The sequence below is a fragment of the Xiphophorus maculatus genome, chromosome 13 (assembly GCF_002775205.1).
Source record: "Xiphophorus maculatus strain JP 163 A chromosome 13, X_maculatus-5.0-male, whole genome shotgun sequence".
Taxonomy (NCBI): domain Eukaryota; kingdom Metazoa; phylum Chordata; class Actinopteri; order Cyprinodontiformes; family Poeciliidae; genus Xiphophorus; species Xiphophorus maculatus.
Window position 1 is genome coordinate 23,063,143 of NC_036455.1, and position 15,481 is coordinate 23,078,623.

General features: G+C 40.2%; 3 protein-coding genes across 3 annotated transcripts; 1 reads left to right on the top strand and 2 right to left on the bottom strand.

The window, feature by feature from the left end:
• Positions 1-506: 506 nt before the first annotated feature.
• Positions 507-10,820, bottom strand: pex1 (peroxisomal biogenesis factor 1). Its single transcript, XM_005797408.3, has 24 exons — positions 10,618-10,820; positions 9,696-9,842; positions 9,480-9,563; positions 9,092-9,206; positions 8,309-8,979; positions 7,488-7,607; positions 7,257-7,380; positions 6,989-7,092; positions 6,800-6,885; positions 6,582-6,714; positions 5,811-5,907; positions 5,564-5,734; positions 5,337-5,491; positions 5,069-5,255; positions 4,795-4,961; positions 4,333-4,467; positions 4,171-4,235; positions 3,907-4,049; positions 3,082-3,185; positions 2,756-2,932; positions 2,376-2,618; positions 1,698-1,862; positions 1,346-1,476; positions 507-1,058 (listed from the first exon to the last, which is right to left on the bottom strand). Exons 1-24 carry the CDS (start codon positions 10,729-10,731, stop codon positions 977-979), a joined length of 3,720 nt encoding a protein of 1,239 aa, XP_005797465.2. The 5' UTR covers positions 10,732-10,820; the 3' UTR covers positions 507-976.
• On the top strand, positions 10,812-13,150 carry rbm48 (RNA binding motif protein 48). The gene is made up of 6 exons (XM_014476064.2): positions 10,812-10,842; positions 10,943-11,103; positions 11,762-11,952; positions 12,076-12,221; positions 12,335-12,891; positions 12,973-13,150. The coding sequence occupies exons 1-6, from the start codon at positions 10,812-10,814 to the stop codon at positions 13,033-13,035; spliced, it is 1,149 nt and encodes a 382-aa protein (XP_014331550.1). The 3' UTR covers positions 13,036-13,150.
• On the bottom strand, positions 13,134-15,221 carry efcab1 (EF-hand calcium binding domain 1). Its single transcript, XM_005797410.3, has 6 exons — positions 15,066-15,221; positions 14,767-14,925; positions 14,352-14,456; positions 13,569-13,720; positions 13,302-13,406; positions 13,134-13,217 (listed from the first exon to the last, which is right to left on the bottom strand). Exons 1-6 carry the CDS (start codon positions 15,139-15,141, stop codon positions 13,170-13,172), a joined length of 645 nt encoding a protein of 214 aa, XP_005797467.1. The 5' UTR covers positions 15,142-15,221; the 3' UTR covers positions 13,134-13,169.
• Positions 15,222-15,481: the final 260 nt, after the last annotated feature.

Below are 15,481 nucleotides of genomic sequence, written 5' to 3' on the forward strand. Positions count from 1 at the left end.
GGGATTCAAGCGAGACGACTGCAAGCTAAAACCATGTTCCTCCTTCTATTTTTATATCTGCAGAACCTGCAAGTGCTTATTGGTGTTTGACAGTAATAGGAAAAATAAAGTCAAGTAAAATTTGAAGTCTTTCTCCAGAAGGGATATTTAGTTGCATTTTTGTCAAAATAATTCATATATTAATATTCAATGTTTTATCAGATTTTTGTCCATCCACCCATGATTAGCAGCAGAAGTAGCAGGTCCAAGAGGAAATTTCTGACGTCCGTCTTCCCTGGCAACATGATTAAACTCATCCCAGTGGATCAGGAGTAGGGATATATAATCCCTCCAGTGAGTTCTTGTTCTGTACCAAGGTTTCCTTCCAGCGTCTTACCTGGAAAACTTCCCAATCTTTGCATCCTGATCAGACACCCAAACCACCTGAGCTGATTTCTTTTATTTTAACAATCACAAAAACTACATCATCTATATATTGTATGAAACCAGAAAAAAAATAAATAAAAGTTCCTACACCAGATTAAAAGTTCTATTTTTTTGTACTTTCTGAACATTTAAGTACAAAATATCCATTTTGAACTACTTATGTAATTCTTATTAGCAGATACCGTGTGTATGTGTGTTTTTTGTTTTGTTTATAACACTGTCATTTTGAGAACTGAAGATGAGAAACGTCACAAAAATCAAGCATTGTTACATACTCCGTTTTCTTTTTCTATACTAATTCCGACATGGAAAATGGTCAAATAAAATTCCAAACAAAACCTTCATACAAAACCTGCACACTAAATAATGGGGATCAGATGTGGAAAATCATTTCAATCGTATTTTAATTAATTACATTTTAGAATCTCACAAGATCTGAAAATTTACATATGTGCACAATAATTACATATTAAATCTTTTATTTCGCCACATCGGTATACAAAATGTACAAACAATCTATAAATCAAATGTTTAAGACGTATTCTTGCCATCAGGCTAACGTGACACGTTGCCCTGGAGTAAACGTGGCATGAGGAGGCGATTTGTCGTTCGAACCCCCAAAACTTTCGTACCTAAAGAGGGAAATAGAGTTTAGGTGAGAAAAACTGAAAATAATGTAAGTGCAAACATTTCACTAGAGTTAAACTGTGATTAAGTGCACAATTTCTTCACAGCTACAATGAGCAATCATAAACTTTATTCATATTGCTCCATCGTCACTTTTATCACTATAATCATCCTGCAGGACAGACATTGCAGAACTCCTGAAGTGCCTGAAAAACTAGAACTATTTAAAGTTATTAGTGCAGTGATTTGTGTTTTAATCTGGTAGAGAGTCCTCTTGTTACCCAGTACTCACAGTTTGGTGTACTTGCCCCAGTCAGCCGGGCTGAGAGAGGGTCTGGTCACAGCTAAGGCAGAACTAATGTGAGCCTGAGACAGCAGGAGTCCTGGCTGGCTGGAGGCTGGACGCGTCCACACGAATTCATCCTATACAGAAAGAAACACAGACGTACACAGGCGCAAGCTTCAATCTGATGTTTCTTCTATTAGAAACAAGTAGATCAGTGCGGCGTTGACAACCGATGCTGAAATACATGCAGAATAATTCATCTGAAGTCAGAAGATTGGTGAGAATAGCTGATGACATGCAAGGACTGTTGGAAATAACAGCATTTACAGGGGGGGGTTTCATACGTGTTTTCACATACATTTCCTTTCCTATAGCTGTTCTTGATGATTTTGATGTCCTGTTGCAGCCGCTCCAGCTGCTCGGGGCCGAGCTCTTTATATCCGGTCTGGATGGAGGACATGTAAGCAGGAGAGAGTCCTCTGACTGGGTCTCTGGAGTTGGGTCCAGAGACACACAGGGATTCCTGTTAAACACACAGATGTTAAACAGAGACTATTTGCTCCGTTTTATAGCAACCAAAGTCCTGGACCAAGATTAAATGGATTTGTGGTAATTATTAATAGAGAGGCAACAGTGAAGAAAGGTTAGAGGTCTAGGGAGAAGATGCAGTGACATCTAGAGGCTACCTCTAAAAACCTTTCCTTCAGATTCAGTCGACTTTCTTTACAAACAAGTTCGGAAATGCTGCTCAGATGAAGCACCCACAACACCTTGCAGAAGTATGTGTATCTATTACAAGTTTGATAAATATGTTACATTAAAACTAAAACATCCAAATGTTACGTCACAGAAAGACACTCAGTGGAAATTTTACAGGTGAGTGAAAATATTTCAGGTTTTAAATTTTTCTGAAAACCATCATTTTAAAATCCCAATAAAATGTGGAAGCATTAAGTACTTTCACTTACACGTCCAATTTATGAACTGTGATCATATCTGAATTGCGACATGTGGAAACTAGCTCTTAAATGATCACCTGTTTTGAAACCGGTGAGTTTCCAGTCTCCGACTCAAAGGAACTTCCGAAGTAAAACCTCCAGACGTTACTGTGGCATTCCTCCTGTTCAGTGTGAAGCTCTGCGGGCTCAACAAGAACCAACGACTGGTCCAGCACCAAGCTTTGCTCTCCCTCTCCGACAGAGGAGTCTGAGCCGCTGCTGGTATTTGGGAAGATCATGGAAGACAGGCTCATGTCGGTGTCTGAGGCGGAGGTCAGCTCCTGTTAGTCATGGACAGACAAGTTTAAAGTTTCCAAGCAGATAAACACAAGGAGCTGAAATAATCTCCAACACTTTGCCTCTTGTTTTATCAGTCCAAAAGAACCTAGAACTGCATGCACATCGAGAACGAGCGTACATTTGACGTGCTGACGCCCGAGCTGTTGTGAACAGCCTCCAGCTGTGCATTGTAGAGCAGGGCCTTTAGGTCCGCCCCAGTGAACTGCTGCGTTACTGCTGCCAGCTGTTGTAGGTCAACATCTGGAGTCATAGAAAGGCCAGAACTTAGAGCCTTCAGGATCTCAATACGAGCCTCCTGGAAACAAGACACAAAGGAGATCATCTTTTAACAGCGTGACAAAAAAAGCAGCAATGCAACGTTGGTTATGCTATGTAATCTCTAGTGCAGTGATCTTCATTTATAAGCATGAATGAAGCAGATGAGTGATTTTTAAATCTACATACCTGGTCTGGAGGGGGGCAGTATAGACTCTTGTCCAGTCGTCCCGGTCTCAGCAGGGCGGGGTCTATTAGATCTGGACGACTAGTGGCTGCGAGCACGTACACCCCTAGACGCAACGGCAGAAAAAAAGATTATGTTACACCTAAAAGCCCACGTGGAAGAAAAAAAAAAAACACTTTTCAGTGCAATCCAGCTTAGTTACAATTAGAATATATAATATCATTACTAAACATGTCATCTTAAGGCACTTTATAAAAAGTAGACACAATTGTGATCATTACAGTTCATAACAAGCCGATCCAATCATTCAAAGGTAATTACCCATGCTGCAATTCAATCTTAATTGTAATTCAATGAATGGATGTTTTAGACAATTGCTAATAATAAGGTAATTCATGTTACCAATAGGAAAACAATTATTTGTTTTCTGTATTGCTCCTTACTGAATCAAATATGAAATTTTAGTCTATGAATTGGTTTAATAAACAAAAACTAAAACCTAAGTGTGATAAAACTCTACTGCCTTCTCAACAACACTTTATTAACTGATCAAATCTAGTCATTTCTCTAACAGTAGTTTTATCTGTTTAATGGTCTGCGGCACAATGCCAAGGAAGAAGGACATCAGCAATAATCTTCAATAAGCAACGGCTTATTCTTTTGAGATAGAGTTGTTTGCTGATTCATAGTTGATCCACCAAGAGTGGGACAGATGTCAAGACACCTGTCAATATTTTTAGGAGTAGGAATAGGGCCATACTTCCAAACAGACACAGCATAATAACATCCGCTTTAAGGGTTAAAGTTGCAGTGATGCTCAGGCCTACCCTGCAGCCCCTCCACCCCATCCAGCTCGGTGAGCAGCTGGTTGACCACACGGTCGGTTACTCCTGTGCTGTCGTGGCCTCGCCTTGGTGCCAGAGAGTCAAACTCATCGAAGAACAAGATGCAAGGTTTGGCAGCTTGTGCCCTGAAATGGAAACAGGAGGTAAAAAAACTGGTGGGAACATTTACAATCATTAGTACAGCTTCGAAGTATTGTCAAAACTCAAAAAAAAAAAAAAAAAAAAAAAAAAAAAAAAAAAGTTCACCTCAGGAAGACGTCACGAACTCCCTGCTCACTGGCTCCAATGTATTTACTCAGGAGTTCAGGTCCCTGCAGAATTGAAGGTTTATCTCAATAAATGAGACCTTGTTTTCCTCAAACACAAGACTAAAGTCCTGCAGACTATGAGAACCAAAGTCCGAGCTACCTTGATGCTGATGAAGTTCATTCCGCTGTCTTTGGCCACAGCCCTGATCAGAAGCGTCTTGCCGGTACCTGGAGCTCCATAGAGAAGGATTCCAGAGCAGTGCCGGATAGGAAGGTTGGAGAAGAGGACCGGATACTGCAAGGCACCAAAGAACATCAGCTTTTATATACATGTTGCTTTTTCTGTTGATCTATGATGAAAACTAAAATACACTCCTCAAAAAAATAAAGGGAACACTTAAACAGGTGTTTCACACTTAAAGTGTTCCCTTTATTTTTTTGAGCAGTATACAAAAACAGAAATGGTGGTCACTCTGAAACCAGTAAGACGCACTGAAGGCAAACAGTAATACTGACGTGCATCTGCAGAGCTTTGCACTAAGATGATATGAGTAGATTAGAAGCATGATGAAGTCCTGAGTCAGACAGGAAGGTGTGTTGCAGGGAGCAGCAGTGTGCTGACCTTAGCAGGGAGCAGGATGGTCTCCATCAGCTGCTCTCGCACTTCTTGCAGCCCTCCCACTCTTTCCAGTCCGACTCCACCCGGCGTGTGAAGGTCCACGCCCCACAGCGATGGAGGCGTGAACCCACTGAGAGCCTGCGCAAAATCCCTCCATGAAAGACAGACACCTGAGGAATGATGGGTAAAAATCAGGCTAAGCTGAACAGATCACCTAGGTGCATAATGAGATCAATTAGTCTTAATAAAGAATTTCAAAGCCAACATCTTTGCGCACCTTGATTGCTGTGTCCTCTGTGCATTGTGTTAGCGTGGATGGCTCGCTCCAGCAGCACAGTGAGATCCTGGGCTGCATATCCCTCCGTCTTCCTGGCAACGGCCTCCAGGTCCAGATCTTTCAAGCTCTCCTCAGAGAGGAAAGGCTTCCTCAGGATCAGATGGCGCAGGATATCAGCTCTCTGCGCCTGCAAAGCAACACCTCATTTTTAATATTGATAGAATTTTTTGGGTCTTCTCAGTGTGCGGGTGTGGATGTTGCCGCTAACTTGGTCCGGAGGCTGGATGTTTACAAATCCCTGGATGAGGTGGGACCCCTGGATCTCTGTGAGAGAAGGGTGGAGGGAGTGTTCGCTCTGGCTGGTGATGATCAGACATACCAGGCTGGAGTGGAGCACCGCCTCGTCGACCATGTCACACACACCTGCAGCCACAAACCTACAGCTTAACGTTTATACTCAAACCTTATATGGTATAAGTGAGTTTCTTAACTTACTTTGTGCAATGTGCTGCTGCAGGAGCGCCTCAGGGCCATGCTCGTGTTCAGGTGATGTGGCTCCACGGGTCAAATGATCCAGGTCGTCGAGAAGGACCACGGAGGGCTGTCTCCACACTGCCTGTTCAAACATGTCCTGTAGAATCTGCTTCACAGTGTCTGCCCTTTTGCCTACAAATAAAAAATAAATACATGAAGGTTCTGCTCGTCTCTGATCCATTCAAGTGTTAGAGGAACATTTCTTGACCTTGGAGCTTTTTGCAGTCCAACACCTCCACATGTGCATCCAAATCCTCTCTGCTTTTTCTGCAGAGGGCTCGGGCCAAAGAGCTCTTCCCACTACCCTGTGAGAGGAAATGAGGGAAAAACCTGAAGCCATACGCTTAATTAAATCTACAGTATTCAGTAAACATTACATTTTTATCATTTTAATTCTATTATTTTGCATATTAATCAGTTACCACCATCCACAGGGCGGACACAGCATCACGCTGTGAGGAATGTGTTGAAACGGTCCAGTCAAAGACCAGATCAAAATCCACTTTGGAATTAGGCTTGTCACGAAAGCAAATTTTTCTAGACGATAATTTGTCAAGGGAAATAATTGCGCTAAACGATGATATTGTTTTTTTCAGTCCCATGTCAAGTGATATAATGATAATGGCAAAATAGTGCAAGTTCGCCATCTGAAAGACCAATAAACTTTAATTTTGTTAAAAAAAAAAAAACTAATCTCTATATTTTAAAAATCCTAAATAAAACACAACAACCAGAAACAATAAATAAAACAAAAATAATAATAATAATAAAACACACACACACACACAACCAAAACCATAAATAAAATGGAAAATGAAGTCTCTAAACAAAACTGCCATTTCATTCAACATCACAATTACATGTCATTTTGCTTTAGTGAACCACAAAAGAAAAAGAAAACATACACTGTGGTTGTAATGTGAAAACATTCAGGGGGAATGAATATTTTTGCAAGGGATTTTGGATAGTAAAGATTTACCTTAGCACCAGTGATGAGCAGTGCTCCTCCCTTGAGTCCCTCTCCAGAGGTACAAAGTTCCCTTGAGAGGGGACTACCCAGCAGGGCATGGGAAATAAACTCAAATCCGGTCTTAATAAGATCATCAATCCCACTGGGGGAAAAACGCAGCAAGTGGAAGCATATTAGAGCATATTAAAGCCGAAAAGGGTGAATGTAGAATTCTTTCAAGAACTTACCCAAATAATTGTAAGGAGGGGAGCTCCATCTCAGGAGCCTCAGGAACAGCTATTGGAGCAGGTTGCGCTATCGTCTGCCTGTCCACCTGGAAGCAGCAACATCTTATTAATGTCAATATTTCTCACAGGCACTGGCAAAATCATTAAAAAAAAGTGTTTTGGGTGGGGAACTGTTTCCAAAGCTTAAACCTGTATGTTTTCCTTCTGGACGGTGGGTCCTAATAGAAACAGCTGGTCCGGCCGATCGTTGTCTGGTTTTGGTTTCAGCACTGTCAAAGATAACTCCAGCTTTGCTGTAAAAAGGGGAAAAAAATACATATTTCTATTGCAGCTGAGGGAAATATAGATTTTTAGTATCATAATTAGATTTTTCTTGACAGCAATCCTAACAGGTGGAGGTTTTTGTTTTGTAATCGCACTTCTTAAGCTTGTAGCAGAAGTGAAAGGAATGAATCACCATCGTTTAGATGTAGGAGGACGGTGCCGGAGCGAGGAGTCAGACACGCCAAAGGTTCGTGACTCTTTGAGTGAAGCCAGTTGAGGAAAGTCGTCTGGATCGCTTCATCATCGTCGTCCTCAGGCTGAGCAAAAAGACATATCGCAACATTACGCAGACATATATTAAAGTGTTACATCAGATTTGTACAAATGCAATAACACGGTGGCAGACGAACGCTCCAGCGCCTACCAGAGGTATTAGAGGCTGTAGGCGGACGCTGGAGGCTACTTTGATGACTGATTTCACGGGTTTAATTCTCACTGATGAATGTGGCAGGATGTTCAACTTGCTGGCCAGAGGCTCTGGGATCTGAGAGAATTGAAACAGAAATTAAAGAATACAGACGTGGTCTTACATAAGAATTTATATCTCTACGTTTTTTTTTTCTTTTAGATACATTACAGCTACAAATTTCTAATCAATGTGTTCCCATTGTAACTGGAATTATAAGCGATAGGCAACTACAAAGTAGTGAATATTACTCTTTTTTTTTTTTTCAAAAAAGATTGCGACCATAGAGAGAGAAATAGACTTTAAGCCCTTATAAGTTGATAAGCGGAGCGCAGTGGATGGATTTGAACATTTTCATTTTAAAAAATCTGAAAAGTGTGGCTTTCTTTCATCCAAGCAAATGTCATGGATATAAATACAGCTGCTCTGTGGAAATCCTGCAAGGAATGTACGATAGAAGAGCATACAAGAGTTTTGCTGTATTTGTGGCAGACCAGCAAAGACCCACAGCTCAGGTGGGGAAATCTACTGTCAGGAAAATTATTCGTTGTGAAGTCGTAAATTCAATTAGAAATTTGTTGTAAGACATGAAAATTGATCTTCTGAGTCTTGCGGAGCTTAAGACATGTTGCAAAGAAAAATAGGCAGAGAAAAACGCCCAAACGCTTGCAGGTTTAATAGCAACAGAAGTCGATTCTACTGTATAATATGTAATACTGGAAGTATTGCAAGGCACACTTTTCAGAATTTCATTTGCAACACATGTTTATTTTCCTCACCCATACTTTTCCACAGTGGATCTTGTTGTGACCTCTCTCCAGCATCTCACCATCGTGGCACATGACCCTGACTATTGTGGCTTCTTCCTCCTGTGCCTCCTCTGCATCCTTCCCTCCTTTCCTGCTGCTATCTTTGCTCCCTCCCCCATCCTTCCTTTTCTCCAAGGCCTGCTTGGCTTTGTCTTTTGCTTTTTTAGGGGATGATACCTTGAAAAGACAGCCATACGTCACTACAGACTGACCTCCTCTAGTTGCTGTGCTCAGACTAGAACTCCAAGAAAAAATGTGAATAACACCAGCAGCGATGTAACTTATGGTACAAAGACAGTCCGGAGGTACACCGCACACTCTGTAGATGGAGTCGGGAAAGACAACAGGGACGCTGGGCACAGGAGCATGATCGTAAGGGCCCCGTATTATATGATGGAGCAGGCTTTTCAGGTCAGCGATGCCTCCCCACTCCTGGCTGCGACCAGAGTGTGAGGTAATATCTGGCGATGGCTCTGACGTGGAAGGCAAAGTCGAGCCTCGCTGGAAGTGAAATTGCTCATCAAGGTTGGATCTCCTCACTGAATCACTGACTTTGCTCCTTCCAGTGCGGATCTTCTGAGACACCACAAGCTCTGTGAACTGCTCCAATCGACCGTAGGGAACAAGCGGGGAGACGGAAGCTGTGTTGAATTAAAAACAGATGACAGTGTGCTTGTGAATATTAAACACGGCTATAATCTGACCTCAGAGATTTTTAAAAAAAGGAAAAAAAGAGATCAAATTAACACAGACTTATTCTAATGTAGATTACTGTATGACTGTACACCCAAACAGGAAACACGCCATGCTGGAAAACCACTCTGATCTGATCCAGAAGCTTCTGCTCCAATGCAGAACTGTGAAGTTCCTGGGAGATGAGAAATAAATAATAGGGATGCGTGTGGCTTTAGATCAAAAGAGTAACATATAACATTTGGAGAAAAATTAAAGCTTCATGTACAGAGCCCAACAAATACTTTAGTACCACTTCAAGGTATTTCAACAAAAAGTAGAACAGCACACTTTTGGGATTTGACAGGGGTGAAAGGTGAAACTGTTCCAAAGGTGTGAATATTTTTGCAATGTGCTTTAGTCATTTTGGTGCCTTTTCAACCATGCATACAATATTACCATCACTCACCAAGATCTCCCAGTCATCAGATGACAAAGGCTCCACAAACACCTGATTTAAAGATGAGACTTGATGGCACGGTTTTAGAAAACCCTGAAAAAAACAAACAACGTCAATAAAACAACTGATCTGACCACACGTTGATGCAATAATGGACTTAGTTTTTTTTGTGTGTGTGTGTAACAATGTAAAAGCGAAACAACAAATCAAGGAAAAAGGTTTTACTTGTTCTCCGTCTTTCAAGCCCAGCTTCTCTCCCATTTGCCGACACAGCTCAACGTCGTTGCTGTGTGGGTCGGAGGACGCCCTGTTTTGGGTCCAGCTGAGGTACACTGGAGAGGCATTGTCCCAGGACAGCTCCAAGGTCTGGTTCTAAAAACAGACAAAAAACATGTTTGACCCAGCAACTAACAAAGACGATTCAAGCTATGCTTGTGTGTTTGCACCTCAGCTGTAGAGAAAGGTTTTATGAAAATCAAAAAAGAAAGAAAGAAAGAAATCAAAAAATTACAGGGGATTCTTTAAAATATATATTTTTTTCTCTTGTGCAATTACATGTCTGGACTGAGTTTATTAACCTGGTGGACAATAAAAAAAAAAAAGAGGGCAGCTAATTTAAAGCTGTATGCTGTACTCGTGAAAATAAGAAATAAACACAGTTTTTATCTAATGTCTGTTTCATTTAACAAGAAATAATATTTTAAAAATTTAGAGTTGGTAGAGTTAACTAAAATGTTTCAGCATGGTCTCCACAAGCTTTATCTAAGATATCTAGAAACTGATATTTTTGCTCTTTATTCTTTAAACACCAATCCAACACACATTTTTTCAGATTTCTGTTTGGGGGAAATATATGTAAGTGTTCCCACTTATATATCGGAAGTATATATATTTTAATGAAGGATAGAGATTCTTGTCTATAAAAAAGTATCAATCATACTCCAGATTTTGAAAACACTGACATGAGGCAGCTTTTGTCCTGTATTCTAGAAAATAAATAAGCGTACATGCAGACATAAAAAAAAAATACACGACCCCATTAAATAAAGCATAAAAAGACACATAAATAAAACAACAAGCGTCAAATAAGGAACTTATTGCAACTCTGACAACACACTGCAGAGTAGGTCTCGCTAGGCTAACCTACCTCCTGTAATGAAAGGTGCGATATCATCTTCGACGGGAGGTGAAGGAAGCAGTTTTTAGCGTTGTTAAAAACAACTCTGATAGGTTGAATGCCCTGACTACTAAACATTCTCATCACATTGCCAAATTAGCTCTGAGAACTCCAAACAGGTTCCTCCGCTGCTGTTGGAAAAGCAACAACTCCTGAATCGATCGATGTCCTCTGCCAACGGCAAACTAGACCAAAGTAACCAATACTCGATGTTCCTTTCAAAGTAAGACGTTTTGGAACGAGTCTTCAATCGAAGCAGTACCGTTCAGAACGGCATCTGGCATTTATTTTGAAGGGCGTCGACCGGAAATTAATTTTCTCACAAACATGGCGGTCCCTGTCAGCAATAGATCGGCTTGTTGGAGCGCCCCAGAAGTCTACAAACATCACGAACAGCAAAGAGTGTGCATTTCTCGACCGAAATACCGAGAAGGGAGAAAGGCCAAAGCAGTTAAGGTAAATTTAGTTTGAAAATGAAAGTGTACCCTAATTTATGGAACACATGAAAAGCTGAGCGAGACTTTGCTTAACCACAAACATCATAGAAATAACTTATTTACTCAGTTTTGGCGTGATACATTTGGGTTTTATTATGAATCTGCCCGAGCTTAGTGCCGTGTTTAAATTGTGCAAACAATTCACTTGCATTTAGTGTTTGGTTTTTTTCATATCGTGCCATTTTGTAACAACTCTGTCAATGACTATTTTCTAAAAAAAAAAAAACAACTGTAACTGCTATGCACAAAATTACTGTCAGGAGTAACCCCTCTGTGAAACATAAACAAAGTGAATACACAAAGTTAACGGCAGGAATACCTCTGTCAATTGTTTTTTCCCAGGAAGGAGAGACAAAGCCAAACCCAGAATCAGTAGCCAGTGTGTTCTATAGAAAATTGGAACAAAGAGAGTACAGGACATGTACAGCAAAGGAATTGGCAGCAATTGCTCCAACGACGCCACACAAAAAGTCTCAAAATGTTATTCCCTAAACAAATGCCACAGATGGACTCACCTTAATGGCAGTAATATTTGTTAAACTATGACTTATTCTTTTATTCATGACTAAAATATGTTCAGAACTACCAATCTGAGCATATTTGTTTTCTTTTATCAGGTGTACACCATAAATCTAGAGTCCCGTTATCTGATGGTTCAAGGGGTTCCAGCCATCGGCGTAATGACGGAGCTGATCCAGCTGTGTGCGCTGTATGGCGTCGTGGAGGAGTACCGACCCCTGGACGAGTATCCAGCTGAGGAATTCACTGAGGTTTACCTCGTCAAGTTTCAGAAATTAACAAGCGCCAGGTGCAGTGTGTATGAATTACTTTGGTCATAGGGCTGCTGTAATAAAGTCAAGTACACCCGCTGAATGATCTATTTATTTAAAAGAAAATAACAAAAAATTTTGTTTAAATTGTCTGGTTTCAGGGCAGCAAAACGCAACATGGATGAGAAGAGTTTCTACGGTGGTGTGCTGCATGTGTGCTATGTCCCAGAGTATGAGACAGTGGAGGACACCAGGCTGAAGTTGCAAGACAGAAGAAGTTATATTGCGAGAGCAGCTCGGAGTAGAGGTATGATAACATTAATAGGTATATTTTCATCTGTAGATTTAAAGATATGATTTAAAATATTTTAATGTTTGACTTTTGTTTGTTTAAAAAATTTTTTCTTTCTTATTCCAAAGCAAAACAAAGAGAAAAGACAGAAGCAGCACAAGAGAGTTCGGTATCATCAGAAGCACCAACCTCATCAGACAAAATTCCCGCCAGTCGTGATGTAACATCTAAAATTGAAAGTACAGGAGAGGCTTTAAGCCTGAGCCACTATTCAGAGTTTCCTCCGCTGCCATTGCCACCTCGAGAACAGTGTTCATTCAGACAAAAAAGTCATCGCAGACTTGTACCAACAGAGGATAAAATGGGGACTTTGCATAATGCCTTCTTTAATGTAGAACAGTGGCAAGCGGACAGTTTGAGCTCCAACCCAACAACCTCTAACAGGAAGCAAGGCACAGAGGGCAGACTGGGTCCAAATCCTGGTTCTGGAGTGAGATTTATTCCAAGGAACACTAACTTGGAGAGCAGAAAGCGCAAAGTAGAAGAGTCTGGAGAGCCTGCTGCAAACGTTTCTGGAGAAAACGAGCCGCTGATTGGACCTAAACTACCAGAACCGGCAAAACTGGACATGGAAGATGAGTCATTAAACACAACTGTCGGCCTAATCAGGAGCACAATGAAGCAGGTAATTATTCAGTGATTATTTTTATTTTGCATAACAACAAATATAGTGTCACTATGTACTGTATGTCTGTCTAATTCTTAGGTGGGATCAGTTCCAGACCTTAAAAGAGTTGAGAAAAAAGCAAAACCACGTCGTCGGATATAAACCGGACCGATGTCTACCACTGCTTTGGAAGTTGGATGTCTCTCTTTTCAGATTGCATTTATTTATGTATTGCAAGTAGATACTAAGATTTTTATTAAAGACACAGTTGAAAGTTTGCACTGATATGAAATGTTTCATTGCTCTGGTTCCTTAAACACAACCTCCTCAAACTTCTCAATAGTCTGAAAGAAGAAAAAAACAGTTTATGGGATTAAGAACAATGACAGAAATACAAACTTTATGCAATTTGTAATTTGTGTGATTACCGTGTCCTCAGGGAGGCAGGGTCCAAATGCCTGAAGGAAAAGGTTCTCATCTAGCACTGATTTTTCAAAGTCCTCATAAGACAGCAGGCCATCGTGATCCAGGTCCTAAAAGAGTGGAAGGACGCAACTGGTAAATCATCTACAAATCAACATTTAAATTTTTTTTTTTTTTTCTGAGACGATTAGACCAAAACCTCATCTCTAGCCTTGATGAAAAAGATTAGAGTTCCAAACAGACCGTTACATTTTGAACCGTGATCTCCTCACCATCTTCTTCATTGTGATCTCAACCACATCTTTAATTCCTTCGTCTGGATCCTCCTCACTAGGCCACTTGATGAAGCTGTGCTTCAGCATGTGAAAAATCTCATCTTTGGAGATGTACTTGTCATTATTTAAGTCATACACTCGAAAGGAGTCTGATTAAGGCAAACAAAAAAGAAAAGGTTAACAGGTGGAAAAATGTGGAGAACCAAAAGTGCCACAGCTTTTAGAAAAAGTTCTAATTTAATTTTAATTCTAAATACTTATAGATTCTAGTTCTAATTATTTACATGTCTAATGTAGGCATAAATACATATTAAAATAATGTCATATTTATTCAAACTGGAAGTCATGCTAAAGATCATGTGTTCCAATGTATCATGAATAATTTAAAATGTGATTGGTACTTCCAATACATGCTAAAGTTCGGGGTTCTTTAGTAGTCTTCAAACCTAAAGACATCTGGAATTTGTTTCTATTTTATTTTTTTTTTCAGTTTGGAAAAATACCATGGAAAAATATTTGATTTGTCAGACTTTTTCTGCTTGCTGAGTGATAGAATTCTAGAATTAATTGCCTCAATGGTTTTACACTAATCGAATTAAGTTTACAATACGTTTAACAAATTGTTTCCAGGTCAGATTAATGGCAATAACAGTAAATAAGGATTTAAAAACTGATTTTGTTGGTTGACTAGTGGCATCTTTGGACTTCCATAAAGCACATGTCACTTTGGACAGGGAGACAGAGGAAGATGAGTTTAAGAACACAGAGCTGAGAACTTGCGCTTTATTTTTTCTTCAAGAGTCCCACGAAGTAAAACAGAAAGTCCTCTGATCCACTCTTCCAGAATAATGACACCGTCACCATCTTTGTCAAAACTTCTGAAAACTTCAGAACAGAAAAACTGTTACAAACCTATCTGAAAACCTAAGATGTTAATAAATTTCATGGGAATGTTTACATGTCTTTTAAACCGTTCATTTCTATCAAAAGCAGTGCTTTACAGGCTTCAGCTCTGTAAAGGCAAGAAAATATCTTACGTTTAAAACGAAAGGGTTTGTTTTTTTTGCACACATTCAATATGTTTATTATCAAAAGACAAGTTTAAGATTTCTAAATGTTGAATTTAAGAAAAAATAAGCCCAGAAAAATCTGATGTTTATCCATGTTCCAATTATCCTGCCAAAAGAATCAGTACCTCCGTCCATCATCACGGCATTGGTCATCTCAAAAGTGCCCTGCAGTACGCCTCTAAACTTCCCTCTTTTCAGGCCATTTGCTGGTCGCCCTCGGCTGACCTGCTCCGCCATAAGGGTGTTAAACATCAGGATCAGATTCTCGATCTCTGTTTTATTGACTAGAAAAACAAATATATATAATTTCATACACTGTGACGTCTTGACAGTTGGAACTCTGTGATTGTTAGGGAAATGTTAGCCAAATCTGAGCAGACAGAGAAGAAAAACGGTGTATTAAACGAGGCGGGTTGAAACTCACAATGTTCCACTTTTCTCAAGAGTGCTTCAACCTGGGCATGTAGCAGCTTTTTGCTCTTAGCCGTCATTTCCATCATTTTTGAACAGCTTCGTGGTTGGTTTTGACGCCGCTTACCGAGAACTCTGTATTGGTTTAGGGAGGAAGGAGGGTTGTTGACTGTGCGTATCCATGGCAACAGCGGGAAACGGCAGCTCACGTTTCGGAAATGGACTGCAATTGAAAAGCCTTTAGCATGGCAGTGTGGTATGTTTGGGGTATAGCTGTGATTTTTAGTGAATATACATTCCTTTTTTTGTTCTTACAATAAAAAATAAAAAAAAAAAAAAAAAAAAAAAGCACGACACAGCTCACGTGGGGTACACTCAAAGAAATATCCCCAGGTCGATGCTTTGTAAAACATTTTTGGTGTAACGATA

Coding starts and splice junctions, on each gene's coding strand:
- pex1 (XM_005797408.3), bottom strand. CDS start 10,731: ATGAGAATGTTTAGTAGTCAGGGCATTCAACCTATCAGAGTTGTTTTT. Junction 5,256..5,336: donor ACATCCAGCCTCCGGACCAA/GTTAGCGGCAAC, acceptor GTTGCTTTGCAG/GCGCAGAGAGCTGATATCCT. Junction 4,468..4,794: donor CCATCCTGCTCCCTGCTAAG/GTCAGCACACTG, acceptor GGTGCCTTGCAG/TATCCGGTCCTCTTCTCCAA.
- rbm48 (XM_014476064.2), top strand. CDS start 10,812: ATGTCCTCTGCCAACGGCAAACTAGACCAAA. Junction 11,104..11,761: donor GAAAGGCCAAAGCAGTTAAG/GTAAATTTAGTT, acceptor TTCTTTTATCAG/GTGTACACCATAAATCTAGA. Junction 12,892..12,972: donor TCAGGAGCACAATGAAGCAG/GTAATTATTCAG, acceptor TCTAATTCTTAG/GTGGGATCAGTTCCAGACCT.
- efcab1 (XM_005797410.3), bottom strand. CDS start 15,141: ATGATGGAAATGACGGCTAAGAGCAAAAAGCTGCTACATGCCCAGGTT. Junction 13,721..14,351: donor TCTTGAAGAAAAAATAAAGC/GCAAGTTCTCAG, acceptor TGCCTTAATCAG/ACTCCTTTCGAGTGTATGAC. Junction 13,218..13,301: donor CCTGCCTCCCTGAGGACACG/GTAATCACACAA, acceptor TTCTTCTTTCAG/ACTATTGAGAAGTTTGAGGA.